Genomic DNA, 13,196 nt, shown 5'->3' with positions numbered 1-13,196 from the left:
CAGCCTCGCGGGCCCCGCTGCCCCCCATGTAGACACTTGTACCCTGGTGCCCCCGGCCGTGGTGGTGAAGCAGGAAGTTGTGCTGCCCGAGCCTGAACCAGCCCCGGCCCCGCAGCTGCTTCTGGGCCCACAGGGCCCCAGCCTCATCAAGGGGGTCACACCTCCCACGCTCCTCACTGACTCCACAGGGACCCACCTTGTCCTCACCGTGACCAATAAGAATGCAGACAGCCCTGGCCTGGCCAGCGGGAGCCCCCAGCAGGTACCTGGGTGTGGGAGGGGCAGGAGCCCCAGGAGGGCGTGAAGGCACTCTTCATGACAGTGCCCTGTTCACCAGGTTCCCCCGTGGTCGGGCGGGTTATGCTCGCTTCCTTTAATCTTCCCTTCAACCCTCCGAAACTAGGGATCGCCATCCTGGTGTTACCCAGGAAGGTGCTCAGACTTGAAAAGGTTGAGGCACCTGTGTGAGGTCCCCAGCCTTGAGGGTGGGGCCACGAGGGCCTGCCCACTACTCTGGCGGTTGGCGTCAGAACCCTTCTGTGCCCGGCCGACAGCTCCTAAGCAGCCCCACCCGGGCCAGGCCACTCCTGCCCCTGCTCCGTGGGGTGGGACAGGCCCAGGGGAGGGTTGGGGAAGCCCCTCCTGGGATAGACTGAGGGCCGCCAGGCTGGACCTGATGCGAGCTCCACTCCTCTCCTTCCCCTCAGAGAGGCCAGCCGTCCCCCACCAAGGTGACATTGGCAGCTGGCTCCCTGCTGCTGCCACCCTCGCAGCCCAGACCCTTCACTCAGCCTGGCCCACAGGTGAGGCTGCTCTAGGCTTTGTGTGGCCTCTCAGCCCTTCCGAGCTGGGGCTCGGGGCGGCAGTGACAGGACTCGGTTACTCAGGAAGGGACACAGGCCCCTGAGCATCCTCAGGCAGAAACTCCAGGGAGGAGAGGGGAAATCAGCCCAGAGACCCCCGCCCCCCTGCCTCTGCCCCGTGTGGCTTGTACCAAGCCCTAGGGAGCCAGTCGCCCTCTGTAGGGTCAGAGGTCAGGGCCTTCTCCATCCCACATCCCTTCTTCCCCGGGGGCTTCCACGAAAGCTCTCCGAGAGCCAGTGCAGGTGGCAGAGCTGCCCGCCTTGCCTGCCTGGAGCGTGTAGGCCCTGGGCTGTTGCCCTCGCCCCAGCCACTGGTTCCCTCCCTTTCTCCTGTCTAGCTCTTGTCCCAGCCTGGCTCTCCAGCCCCTGGCCCCCCAGCCCAGAGGGACCTGGAGCACCTGCCACAGCCCCTTTTTGGGCCCCCCACTTCTCTGCCGAAGAAGGAGCCGCCTGGCTATGAGGAAGCTGTGAGCCAGCAGCCCAGACAGCAGGTAAAGAGGGTGGACTGGGGCCTGGCTGGGTGGGCGGCGCCTCGGCAGCTGGGCTGGGCTGGGCTGGGCTCCCACAGTCCCCCGGGCCTGGCTGGAGGGTGGGGCAGGTAGGAGCCAGCCTCGCAGGTCAGAGAGGCCTTGGAGAGAAGCCGTCGGGCAGGAGTGAGTGTGGGCTCCGGGAGCCTGAGCACAGGCTGCCCGGCTCTGTGGGCCTGGCTGCTGGCTCAGGGCCACAAGGTAGGGTCTGTGCCCTGAGCCAGGCTGGGGGGCCTCTTGTTCTAGACTTCCATTTCATTTTCTTATTTTTGTGCCACAGGAAAATGGTTCCTCAAGCCAGCAGATGGATGACCTGTTTGACATTCTGATTCAGAGTGGAGGTAAAGTCCAGACGCACCGCTCTGCTCCCCGACCTCCTCTTTTCTTCACAGGTTGTCTCCATTCCTAGGCTGGTTGGTTATTGGGTTTGGTTTCATTCTTGAACACGATGCCCGGCAGGCCTGGTGCTTTGGATGCGGTAACGTGTGAGACGCGTCCCTTCTCCAAGGCCTGGGCAGGGACTCCCTGGGGTGCCGTCCTCGACACACGTTTGCCTCACCCTGACCTGCTGCGTGGCCGGCGCCGTGCCCGCAGCCCAGGGCGTAGCAGTGAGCAAGAGAGACGTTTGCCTCGGCGGGGTTTATAGCCCAGCGTGGGGAGATGAACGGTGAATGAAATAAGTAAATTATCGTATATGTCAGGTATTAGGAAAAGCCGGGACGGGAAGGGTCGCAGGTGCGAGGGGTGTCAGGGTCAGCCTCGCCGGGCAGGTGCAGTTTAGCCACAGGCATCATAGGGAGCTCCTCAGCCTGCAGGGCTGATGGGCACCCGGGGGCGGGGCGGGGGGGTGGGTGCTGGCCAGAAGCCCATGGGCTCTGGGTGACGCTGGAAGCCATAGCACAGCTTTGAGAGAAGGGTTGCCCCACTGGAAGGGCAGGAGCAGGGAGGCAGGCGCGATGGTCCAGGCGCGAGCGTGGTGTGTGAGCTGGGAGGCAGTGGCGAAGCACAGAAGGGCTGGAACCTGGGTGTATCTTGGAGACAGCGCCAGTATGGTTTCCTCACGGCTTAGGTGTGTGGCGAGGGGACCCCAGGGCAGCCAAGGATGAGGCCGAGGGTGTGGGCCGGGGCGAGTGACGGCCGCTTCGGTCACAGCCTCAGTCCCTAGACAGCTGAGTGGAGGGCCACATGGCCAGCGCAGGCAAGGTCTGGGCTGAGTCAGGAGTTTGGGAGTTGGCGTCTGGTCGGGGTGGGGGTGGCGTTTGGAGCAGTGAGGCAGGGCGAGCAGAGAGGGCGAGGTGGAGGCAGGGGCGCAAGCCAGTGAAGCTGAGCAGCGGGTGGAGGGTGGGAGTGCGCCCTTAAGAGGGTGACGTCCTGAGGCCGTGGGCTGCTGATGGGCGGTCAGGGAAGAGGAGGACCGAGATCTGGTCCCGGGCTGTGTTGTGGTGGCAGCTGGTGACCTCAGCCAGGGTGCTGCAGGGGGGCCATGGCCAGAGCCTGCTTGAAGCAGGTTGAAGAGGCTGGGGCTGTGGGAGACAGTTGGTCAGGCGTTTATACACTAATTCCCCATTCCTCCATCCCGCCCCCCGCCCCGTAACCTCTCTTCTCCTTCCTGTCTGTGAATTGATTATTCTAGATACCTTCTCTAAGTGGAATCATACACTATTTGTGCTTTTGTTTCTGGCTGGCTTCACTTAACGTAACATCCTCAAGGTTCTTCTGTGTTGTAGCTTGTATCAGAATTTCCTTCCTTTTTGTGGCTGAAGAGTATTCCATCGTGTGTATGTACCACATTGTGTTCAGCCCTTCATCCACTGGACATTTGGGTTGTTGCTACCTTTTGGGTATTGTGAGTAATGCTATATGAACACTGGTATCTGTTTGAATCTGTTTTCAGTTCTTTGGGGTACATACCCAGAAGTGGAATTGCTAGATCATATGGTCACATTCTGTATTTTAATTCTTGAGGAACCACAGAACTGTTTTCCACACAGCTGCGCCATCTTCATTCATACCAGCAACACACAAGCGTTCCAGTTGCTCCACATCCTCACCAACACTTATTTTCAAGAAAGTTTTTTGAAAATAGCCAGCCTCATAGTTGTGAAGTCACATATCTCACTGTGGTTTTGACTTGCATTTCCCTAATGAGTAATAACGTCGAGCATCTTTTCACGAGCTTATAGGCCACTTGAATATCGTCTGTTGGAGAGTTTGTCCATTTTTCAGTTGGATTTTGTTGAGTTCTAGGAGTTCTTTATTCTAGATATCATTTATCAGATAGTTTGCAGATTTCTTCTCCCATTCCAGGGGTTATCTTACTTGTTTTAATTTTTTTGAAGTATAGTTGCTGTGCAGTCTTTTCAGTCTTGATAGTGACCTTTGATGTGCAGAAGTTTTAAATTGTTATGTAGTCTAGTTTATTTTTTCTTCCATTGCCTGTGCCTTTGGTGTTATAACTAAGAAATCATTAAATCCAGTGTCATGAAGATGTTCCCTTCTAAGAGTTTTGTAGTTTTGGCTCCTAAATTTAGATCTTTGACCCATTTTGAGTTATTTTTTGTATGTGGTGTAAGGTGGGGTCCCAACTGCAGGTCATCGTCAGGCTGGTTTCAGACACCCACTCACTTTCTTGATTGGCAGAGATCTCAGCAGATTTCAAGGAGCCAGGGAAAGAGAAGTCTCCCCCGACAGCAGCCTGCGGGTCACCCCTGGCCGCACAGCCGTCACCATCCGCCGAGCTCCCTCAGGCTGTCCCCCCTCCATCCGGCTCGCCGGCCCTCCCTGGGCGCCTGGAGGACTTCCTGGAGAGCAGCACAGGGCTGCCCCTGCTGACCGGCGGGCACGAGGGGCCAGAGCCCCTCTCCCTCATCGACGACCTTCACAGCCAGATGCTGAGCAGCTCTGCCATCCTGGACCACCCCCCCTCCCCCATGGACACTTCAGAATTGCACTTTGCGCCTGAGCCCAGTGGTGTGGGCCTGGACCTGGCCGATGGCCACCTGGACGGCATGGACTGGCTGGAGCTGTCGTCGGGTGGGCCGGTGCTCAGCCTTGCCCCGAGCACCACAGCCCCCAGCCTCTTCTCCACGGACTTCCTCGACGGCCACGACTTGCAGCTACACTGGGATTCCTGCTTGTAGCTCTGGGGCTGCAGAGCCGGGGGCTGGGAGGGCTGGAAAGTCGGAGACCTCGGGAACTCAAGGGAGTTGAGCGCTCTCTTGCCTGATGCAGCCTCTCCACGTGGTCATGAGTCCTGACAATCACAGGCCCTGCTTTCCCCTCCGTGCGAGGCCGGAGGAGGGTGTCCCCACACCTGGCTCTGGCTCACCAAGGAGAAGAGCTTCGAAGAAGCAGCTCTGGGTCCCACCCTGGGGTTTCGGAGGACTGGATGGGCCAGGGGCTTCTATTTGACCTCCTTTTGTGAGGTCGGGGTGCACCTGTCTGCTGCAGTTTGCTCAGGAGGTGAGGCTGAGGCAGGGCAAGGGGTGCATGTCCTTCCTTCTCTTCCCCTTCCCTGCAAGGGAAGGAACTGGCTGGGCCTCTACCTCACCACCCTCTTGATGCCAACACCACCGACCCAGGCTTCCCGGGAGGGGGGCTCCCTGCCATTTTAGTGTCTTGGTGTAGTGTAACCATTTAGTGGTTGGTGGCAAACGTTTTCTGTACAGGTGTATATACCTCTATATTATATATCGCCATACATATATACACATATATCTTGGGGGGCGGGTGGGAGGTGAATGCAGCCCCCCACCCCCGGTTCTACTCTGTGCACACGGAAGGGCCTGAAGCCACCGCTCCCGGGGCTGAACACAGCTTACCCTGGCCCCACCCATCACTTGTATCTGACACGTATAGACGCCTCAGTCACAGCCTGTGCCGCACCTGTCCTGCTTCCTGCTCCTTATCAGTGCCACGAGGGCAGAGGTGCTTCCTGGCCCCCTGCCCACATTCCCTCCCGCTGCCTCACTGCAGCCACCACGGCCCTGGGACAGCAGTGGAGCCAGAGGTGGCCCTCAAGCTATGGCCTCCTCCTGCCCTGGGGCCTGGCCTCCCTTCTGGCCTTCTGGCCGTTGTCATTCACAGGGGATCAGGGATGGAGTCACCAGAACCAGTTCTGGGACAGAGGTGTGAAAGCTGTGTGAACTTTTTAAAATAAAAACGAAAACCCCGCCTGTTAGTCCATCTCCATGGAATGGAGGGGGGGTCAATCCATGGAAGGGAAGAGGGGGGGTGCCGCGCTGTGATCCTGACTGCACCTCCCCGTGAGACCACCTCCCATCCCTGGCTGTGCCTCCCATCCCTGGCTGTGCATTCGGGACCACGCGCAGCTGGCTAGACAGAAGGTGGGAGAGGTGCGTCTCAAAGACAGTTTATTTGTAAATCAAAGAGGCTGGGGAGCCTTCAGCCTCCCCACCCTCCTCTGAGCAAAACCTGACAGAAGAGAGGTGGCGCTCCACCTCCCAAGGTTTTTGTTCAGCACAGCAAGCCTGGGGCCTCTGGTAAAGACCCTGGCAGGGCAGAGCCCTCCCCGGGGTGCTGAGAGTAACAGGCTGAGCCGGGCCCCCACCTTCTGCTCCTGCCACCTGCTGCCCTCCACCAGCACTCTAGCACCCAGGGCGGTGTCCCCGGACTCCCTACCACGGTGCCCAGCCAGAGCTCCCGAGAGTGTCCTCCCCTCGACCTTGCAGCTTGGGGTGGCCCCGAGGCTGGCCAGCGCCGGGCTGTTCTCTTCTTGCTTGAGGAAGGGGCTTGGTAGCCAAGGGGTCTGGAGAGGCCTGGATGTGACAGGGTCCCTGGAGGAAGAGCATCACCCGTCTATGTCCCAGCTGAAAAGGTGGTGCTTCACCAGCATGTCCTGGACGCCCTCCTTCAGGGGCTGCTTCTCCTCCTGCACAGGAACAGCCCTCCTGTCACGGCTGCAGGGCACACCACAGGGCCCAAGGGGCCAGAGTGGTCCTCACAGGCGACACCGGCACTCAGGGCCCCCACGAGGCCTGCCTCAGCACCCACACATCTGGGGGGGACCCGCCAGCACGAACACCCACACTGCCCCACCCCCCCCATCCCCCCTGGGGAAGGCAGGACCCGACCACCCACCTCTCTCTTGGCAGGAAGTTCCCAGTCTTGGGAGAGGCTAAAGGCAAAGCAGCAAAGGACCCTGGAGGCGGAGGGAGAGGGAGGCCGTCAGCGGCTGCAGGGGGCTCGGCCCGCCCCTCGGCCCACCCCCAGGGCGGGGCCTCCTCACCGCAGCTCGCACTTGATCTGGACCCAGCCGGGGCTGCGCAGGAAGGACCAGGGCTGGTACCACTTCTCCACGGTGGGCAGGCTGGAGCAGAGCACCTCCAGCCACAGGTGCAGGACCTGCTCACTGGCCACAGGCAGGGCGGGGTCGGGGGCGGCTCCAGGCAGAGGGTCCTGCCCTCCCGCACCCACCGCACTGGGCCACCCCCGCTCCAGGGCCCCCTCCATCCGCACCCCCAACCTCCCTCCGCTTGGTGGCCTATGCAGGTGACCCTGCCTCCTTCCCTCTCAGCTACTCTGGCTTCTCCACATGGGGAGATGTGCCCAGGGGCCCAAGGTCCCTGTGGCCCCCCACTCCCCTCGGTCCTGTGTCTGAGACTCGGCCACCACCACCCCGGGCCCTGGGGCCTCAGTCCCGCCGCTCAGCCGGGGAGAGACACGCCCGCTCGCTGGCCGGTGGGCCCACGGCATGTTCCGAGCAGGTCTCGGGGACCCCTGCCTCGCCTCTCCAGGTCAGAGCAGCCTGGAGGCCGCCCCTCTGTTGTGTGGCAAGTGCAGAAACACCGCGCTCAGCCTGGCCAAGGTCCGAGCCTCGCACAAGCCTGCAGCCCCTCCGGCAGGCGCCCCTCCCTAGTTTGCAGCTGCATCCCTGATGAGCCTTCACTGCTCACCTTGCTGAAATCTGTGCTCCCCAAAACCCGAGCGCCAGCCCCCCGCCCCAAGCACTGGCTGGTCTCATGCTGGAAGAAGGGCTTCGGGAGCCACCCTGGCCGTCTTCCACCTCCGTCTGCCCAGCTTAGGCCCCCCCCGCGGCCCCCACTCAGCAGCGGTGCACTCACTCACTTGAGCCCCACGCAGATGAGGGAGCGGAGCTTGACGTCCATTTGTGCGTGTGCAGCGTCATGGGTCACGTTAACGGACTGCACGGCCTGGAGGGCACAGCTGTCGCTCAGGTGTCCCCAGCTCCCAACCCTGAAGGCCTGTCCCGCCCACGGCCCTGCTTACCCGGTAGAGCAGCTCCTCTGGGGTCAGGACTTTGCCATCTTCATCCAACCTGAAAGGGGGGACCAAAGCTGCCAGTGCTGCCCTGGTGGGCTCGGACCGCTCCCTCTCCCTCCTCCACCCCCAGCCCCAGGCTGCCAGGTGACCCTACCAGGAGGATGACCCTGCCAGGAGGACACCGAGGCCAGGGCAGGGTTACCTGTACGTCTTACACAGCACTAGGCGCGAATACACCGAGTCGAAGTCTCTCTCAACCTCCCGGCCCGCCGCCTGGGGGGCAGGGTGAGCGTCGGGCAATGGGGTAGGTACCAGGTCAAAGCCACAGAGTCCAACTGAGTTCAGGTCACCACCCCACCAGCTCCTGCCACCAGCTCCGCAGGGCACAGGGGCTCAGGGAAAAGGACTCTCACCTCCTCGATGAACAGCCAGGGGTGGCAGGCGCCCCCAAGCAGGGAAGGCTTCTTCAGTCCGTGTTCAAACAGGGCCTTCAAGGCCGGGCAGAGGGTCCCTCGCACGAGGTCCGTGACCCCCTCTGTCACAGAATCGTCCCCCGCGATGGAGTACTGAGGGTGGAGGACGGGGTCTGAGACGCCCCAGCCAGCCCCTCCCTGTCCTCACAGCCACTGCCACAAGCCACACGCAATCGGGACGCAGGCCCTGCAAGGAGGGTGCAGGCCTCACGGGGCAGAGGCTGCAGCGGCTCCGGGGACGGGCCTGCCTCGTGTGTACCCTCCTCACCTCCTTGCTCCGCTCATCCAGGACTTCCACGAACTTTGCTGGAAACCAGCCTGTGGGAGAAGCAGGGCCCATGAGGAGCGGGCGGCCTGGTGTCGTGATGCTCCCCACAACGGGGCTGAGGACACACGGGAGCAACGGACGCCGCTGTCTGAGCAAACCCAGTGCCCGCTGCAGCTTCCCAGCCAGGCCCGCCTTCCCCTTGCCCAGCGCAACACAGGACCAGATGGAGGCCTCACCTCTCAGGCCATTCAGCTCCCCCACCCAGCAGTGCTCGTCCTTCTGGGAGATGATCTGCGGAGGAAAAGGGCGGGAAACACAGCTCCAGTTGCCTGACTTCATCCTTGGCTGGGAGCTCTGGCCACGTGAGGGCTCGGCCAACCCGCCCATGGCCTCGGGGCTGGCGGGGACGAAGGCGTCCGCTCCCCGCTCACCGTAATGATGTCGTTCTTGCGGAAGCCCAGCTCGTCATCATCGTGGCGCTCGAAGTCCAGTAGGGCCTTGGCCCGGCGTGGGTGGCTGCGCAAGCATGCCACGTAGTTCTCGTGGTCCCTCTGGTGGCTCTCCATGCTGTAGTCCGGGCTCAGCTCCTGCTGGGAGGGGGGGGGGGGGCAGAAAAGCCCACCGCAAGGGGGCGCTCGGAACAGGGCTAGGGCCCCTACTTGAGCTGTGTGCACAGCCCGGGACCTTAGACTCACCACACTGCAGTTCTTGGGGTCTGTGCACTGGAAGTGGCGTGCCACGCGCAGGATGGCTTCCCGGAGGTCGGCCACCAGCTCTGTCTGCTTGATGTTCTTGGCCTTGAGCGCCTCCAGGTCGTCCTCCCCTGTGAGGCCCAGAGAGCAATGGTGGCCGTGGCCCAGCCCGGCCCTGTCCCGACTCCAAGGAAGCGCAGAGTCCACACGGGGTGTGAGGCCAGACGCCCCGCTCTCAGAGCCCAGCCCAGCGCTTGGCCACCCGTGCAGAGTTCTCACCAAAGAGCAGCGACGTGATGCCAGACTTCCTCCGCTGGGTCCTGCGGCGGACAACCTGCAGGCGGGGAAATCAGGTCGGCGGCAGCCCCAGGCACCCGGCGCCCAGCCAAGTGGATGGCGCCCCAACACTGGGGACAGTGAGCAGAGCCCTTCCATGCAGAGGCCCCGCCGGCATCTCACTCGTGCCGCCTCCTCTGACATGGCCTCTAAGGCCGGCTCTGAGGCTCAGAAACATATCGTCAGTTCAAATCTGGGTCTGTCCAGGTGGGTCCCGGCAGAGACGCGCCAAGGACAAGGTGGTGGGTCCCTGCACAGCTGTGGTCTGGCCAGGCCGGGCCCTGGGTGCTGAGCTGGAGGGGATGGTGGTGAGCTGGGGCCTCCTCCCTCATGGGCCCACCTGAGAGAGGCTGGCGGCAGGGCTGGCGCCCAGGAGCGGGCCCTGGTCGGCTAGGAGGTAGGCCAGGTGCTTGCGGCGCTGGCTCTCCACGGCCACGTCAGTGAGGGAGCCCGCCAGCCGCATGGCCTCCCCCAGCAGCAGGTCCGCGTCCTCCATCTGTGACGGTATGTCCGACAGCGTGTTGAAGATGGAGGCTGAATTCTCCGACTGGATCAGCTCCTCCTCCTGGGCCATGTGAGGGGGGCGCTGTCACTGCCTGGGTGGCATGTGTGACTTCCCTGGATGGTCCAGCTGAGCACACGAAGGCCCTGCCCCAGGAGAGAGACCTCCCTCCTCCCCGGGGCATCTCCAGAGGGGCCAGGGCTCAGGCCACAGGACACTGAGGCCTGGACTGGAGCAGAGGTGGAGGGCGGGCAGACCCCGAGGCAGCTGCCAGGACAGCTGCATCTGGCACCTGGGGCTCCGGCCTTCACCTTGAGGCACAGCATGCCCAGCGTGGCCTGGAACAGCACCAGGGAGCCCTCGTAGAAAAACAGGTCCCAGAGGCGCAGCAGCAGCCTGATGTGCACCACACTGGCGAAGGCCGTGAGGAACCAGTGCAGTGTGATGAGGGACAGCTCTGTGGACACAAACCAGAGGCCCTGAAGCTGGCACCAGGGATGGCCGGTGCGGAACAGCCAGAGAAGAGGGGCATCCCCCAGGCACGCAAGCCGTGGAGGAGGTGGAGCGAATCTCCCAAAGCAGCAAGAGGCCATGCTTGCTCCACGGCAGAGAGGAGGCGGGGCGTCAGGAACCGTCGGAGAGCAAGAGAGCAAGGAAGGCAGCAGCATGAGTGGCCGTCGTCAGAAGACCTCCTTGCCTCCTCCTGAGCTGCCAGCACTGCCCCGTCTTCAGCTGGGTCCTGAGGCCTCAGATCTGCAGCACCTGAGCCAGAGCTCAGGAACCCTTGACCCCAGAGCAGCGGTGGGCTCGGGCCCTTACCGATGTCATGCTCCTGGAGCAGCCTGTCCAGCCGAGGCAGGTACTGGACGATGAGGTGGCGCAGGAGCCGCTGGTCAGTCTGGACGCCCAGCAGGGTGGTGCTGAAGTAGGAGGCGGGGAGCAGGTCCTCGATGATGGCGCACATCATCCAGAAGGCATCCTCCTCCTCCAGGAACAGCAGGAGGCAGGCAGCCACCTGGCCGGGGCAGGGGGGTAAGGGGCCTCTGCCCAGGTGTCCATGCAAATTAGAAGAGGCACCCCCTCGGGGGTGACCAGTTAGAACAAGGCGGCCTCTGGGGGGTGGGGGTCACACCACAGACCGCATGCCGGCCTCAGGCTTGGAACCCCTCCCTGCTTGGGAACCGCCCCCTCCACCCCCTCCTCCAGGCCTACTGCCCCCGTCCCGGGCTGTGCTCACCATGCCCGTGCCCTGGCAGTAGCCGATCTCCGGGTAGAGCCAGGCCAGCGCTCGGAGCACCCTGCGCAGGCGGGGTACACCCACGCTGCTCACGTGGGCGAAGCAGGCGTTGCTGGGCATGGTGCGGAGCAAGTCCTTCTCAATCTGCTGGCAGCCCGCCCACAAGAGCCTGTGAGGCGCAGAGCAGGCGCACAGCCTCTGCACCCCTGACACCGAGACCCCCCGGAAGTAGGCCGGGGGCCCCTGTGTGGGGCAAACCTCAGGTTGGCTTCTCTCCCAGGAATGGGGATTCCTCAGGCTCCGGGTCAAAGTCACCCTCCTCCCTTCAGGATAAGAGCCCAGCTGGTGTGCAGCTGGTGCCACGTGATCCACGGGGGAGCCTCTAAACATAAAATTACAGATTCCTGGGCCTCAAGCCACAGCTGTGGAATGAGAATCTCTGGAATGAAGCCTGGAAACCTGTATTTAAAATCTCCAGGGGAGGGACTTCCCTGGTGGTCCAGTGGTTAAGAATCCGCCTTCTAATTCAGGGGACGCAGGTTCAATCCCTGTTCGGGGAACTAAAATCCTACGTGCCGCGGGGCAACTCAGCCCGCACGCCCCAACTAGAGAAAAGCCCGCGTGCCACAACGAAAGATCCCATGTGCTGTAACAAAGTCCCGACACAGCCAAAATAAACAAATGAATAAATAAATAAAACATTAAAAAAAAATCTCCAGGGGATCCTAATGTGCACCGGTCCGGTGGCCTTTTTGACAATCCCTCCCCCCACACCCACCACAGAGGGACCAGGAGGAAACTGGCTGGCTCCAGGCACACGTCTGTAGGTGCAAGGACTGCCCAGGGCTGCCTCACAGCTGCCGAGCTCTCCCGGGCCCCCCTGAAGGGCCTCCCCCTGACCCCCCACCCCCCCAAACAGGGCCCCACCTGCTTGGCAGCAACGGTCTCATCGTTAGCGCTGTCCTTCACGATCTCTCGGTAGGACAGCTCGGAGTTCCTCTTCTTCTGCAGGGCCCCGGAGAGCCGCATCCACAGCTGATGGGGGGAGCACGGCGCTCAGTCCCCAGGGGGCCCCTGAAGCCCGCGGCCCCCGCGGGCCCCGCCTCACCTGCGGCCTCATGCTGTGCGGCACCCCGGCCAGCACCAGGGAGCGGAGCTTCTCCGAGCGTGGCAGGGAGATGGCAATCTTGTCCCAGGTGAGGTCTCCCACGTCGTGGTTGTGGGTGAACTCCAGGTGGGCCTGCCAGCGCAGCCTCTGGGGGGGGTCCTCCAGCAGCTGGCCTGGACGGGGGGCGCCGTCTGCTCCTGTGAGGGAGGAGGGAGAGCGACCCCCGCCGCCTGTGCCCCGAGAGCAGAGGACTGGGCTCTGGGTCCGCCGCCCGGATCTCACCACCGAAAGCCAGGGTCACCTTTCCAACCATCTCCCGTGGCACCCCGAACAGCCAGCGCGAACTCTTCGCTTTCACCCCCAAACCAGATCCGCGAGTCTCCCCCCCCCCCACCAGGTGCTCAGGCTCCTCCGCTTCAGAGCACAGGCAGAACCTCGGCTCTCTCGCCCCTCCGACTACTGCCCTAGTCCAAGCCACCATCTCTCGTCTGGGTTAGAGCGACAGCCTCCTCAGCGGCCGCCTAGTCCTGCCCTGCCTCCCTAGAGGCTGTTCACAGCCCTGTCACAGCTCAGAGCCTGTCACGCAGACACAGCGCCTGACCCCGCCTCCTCGTGCCCTGCTCCCTCCACCCCAGCTCTTTCCCACAAATCCACTCGCCTCAGGGCCTCTGCACCTGTTATTCCCCTTCCTGGCCACACTCACTGCCTCACTTCCTCTCAGTCTCTGTTCAAACGTCTCCCACCTCCCCTCCTCTCCCAGCCTCTTCTTGCCCCCAGCCTACATTTGTTTGTTTGTTTACTGCCTGGGAACTCATGAAGCCAAGACCACCTGTTTGAGGCACTGGGGATGCACAGTGGGGCGGGGCCACCCCACAGAGCCTCATCCTTACTCATCCTAAAGCCATGCCCTTGGCCTCCACTTTCTGAAACTTCACCTTCAGTGAATT

The 13,196-nt window shown here is 62.4% G+C and overlaps 2 protein-coding genes across 13 annotated transcripts in view; one reads left to right on the top strand and one right to left on the bottom strand.

The window, feature by feature from the left end:
- MRTFA (myocardin related transcription factor A) overlaps positions 1 to 5,615 on the top strand; it is a 121,097-nt gene extending 115,482 nt beyond the window's left edge. Inside the window, 5 exon segments of the mRNA XM_029204544.1 lie at positions 1 to 262; positions 708 to 803; positions 1,202 to 1,354; positions 1,671 to 1,731; positions 4,031 to 5,615. The exon segment at positions 1 to 262 is cut by the window's left edge and continues 12 nt beyond it. Of these exon segments, the coding sequence (XP_029060377.1) occupies positions 1 to 262; positions 708 to 803; positions 1,202 to 1,354; positions 1,671 to 1,731; positions 4,031 to 4,530 (1,072 nt within the window). The 3' untranslated portion in view covers positions 4,531 to 5,615.
- Positions 5,616 to 5,746: 131 nt separating this feature from the next.
- SGSM3 (small G protein signaling modulator 3) overlaps positions 5,747 to 13,196 on the bottom strand; it is a 31,219-nt gene continuing 23,769 nt past the window's right edge. For 2 of the 12 annotated variants that reach the window (XM_029204545.1, XM_029204546.1), the window contains exons 5-21: positions 12,250 to 12,446; positions 12,069 to 12,176; positions 11,142 to 11,384; positions 10,724 to 10,919; positions 10,216 to 10,361; positions 9,743 to 9,967; positions 9,346 to 9,400; positions 8,806 to 9,197; positions 8,611 to 8,665; positions 8,375 to 8,424; positions 8,047 to 8,199; positions 7,836 to 7,906; positions 7,640 to 7,688; positions 7,478 to 7,563; positions 6,639 to 6,761; positions 6,491 to 6,551; positions 5,747 to 6,281 (exon numbers count right to left, since the gene is read on the bottom strand). In XM_029204545.1, coding sequence (XP_029060378.1) covers positions 6,201 to 6,281; positions 6,491 to 6,551; positions 6,639 to 6,761; positions 7,478 to 7,563; positions 7,640 to 7,688; positions 7,836 to 7,906; positions 8,047 to 8,199; positions 8,375 to 8,424; positions 8,611 to 8,665; positions 8,806 to 9,197; positions 9,346 to 9,400; positions 9,743 to 9,967; positions 10,216 to 10,361; positions 10,724 to 10,919; positions 11,142 to 11,384; positions 12,069 to 12,176; positions 12,250 to 12,446 — 2,291 coding nt within the window. In that variant the 3' untranslated portion in view covers positions 5,747 to 6,200. Of the gene's footprint in view, positions 6,282 to 6,490; positions 6,552 to 6,638; positions 6,762 to 7,473; positions 7,564 to 7,639; positions 7,689 to 7,835; positions 7,907 to 8,046; positions 8,200 to 8,374; positions 8,425 to 8,610; positions 8,666 to 8,805; positions 9,198 to 9,345; positions 9,401 to 9,742; positions 9,968 to 10,215; positions 10,362 to 10,723; positions 10,920 to 11,141; positions 11,524 to 12,068; positions 12,177 to 12,249; positions 12,621 to 13,196 lie in introns of those variants that run through there. The other 10 variants (XM_029204549.1, XM_029204551.1, XM_029204547.1 and 7 more) reach the window with 10 other exon arrangements.

Source organism: Monodon monoceros, unplaced genomic scaffold, assembly GCF_005190385.1.
Source record: "Monodon monoceros isolate NGI ecotype Baffin Bay Population unplaced genomic scaffold, NGI_Narwhal_1 Super_Scaffold_6, whole genome shotgun sequence".
NCBI lineage: Eukaryota > Metazoa > Chordata > Mammalia > Artiodactyla > Monodontidae > Monodon > Monodon monoceros.
The sequence above is the reverse complement of the archived record's forward strand: the minus strand, read 5'-3'. Positions and strand labels throughout refer to the sequence as shown.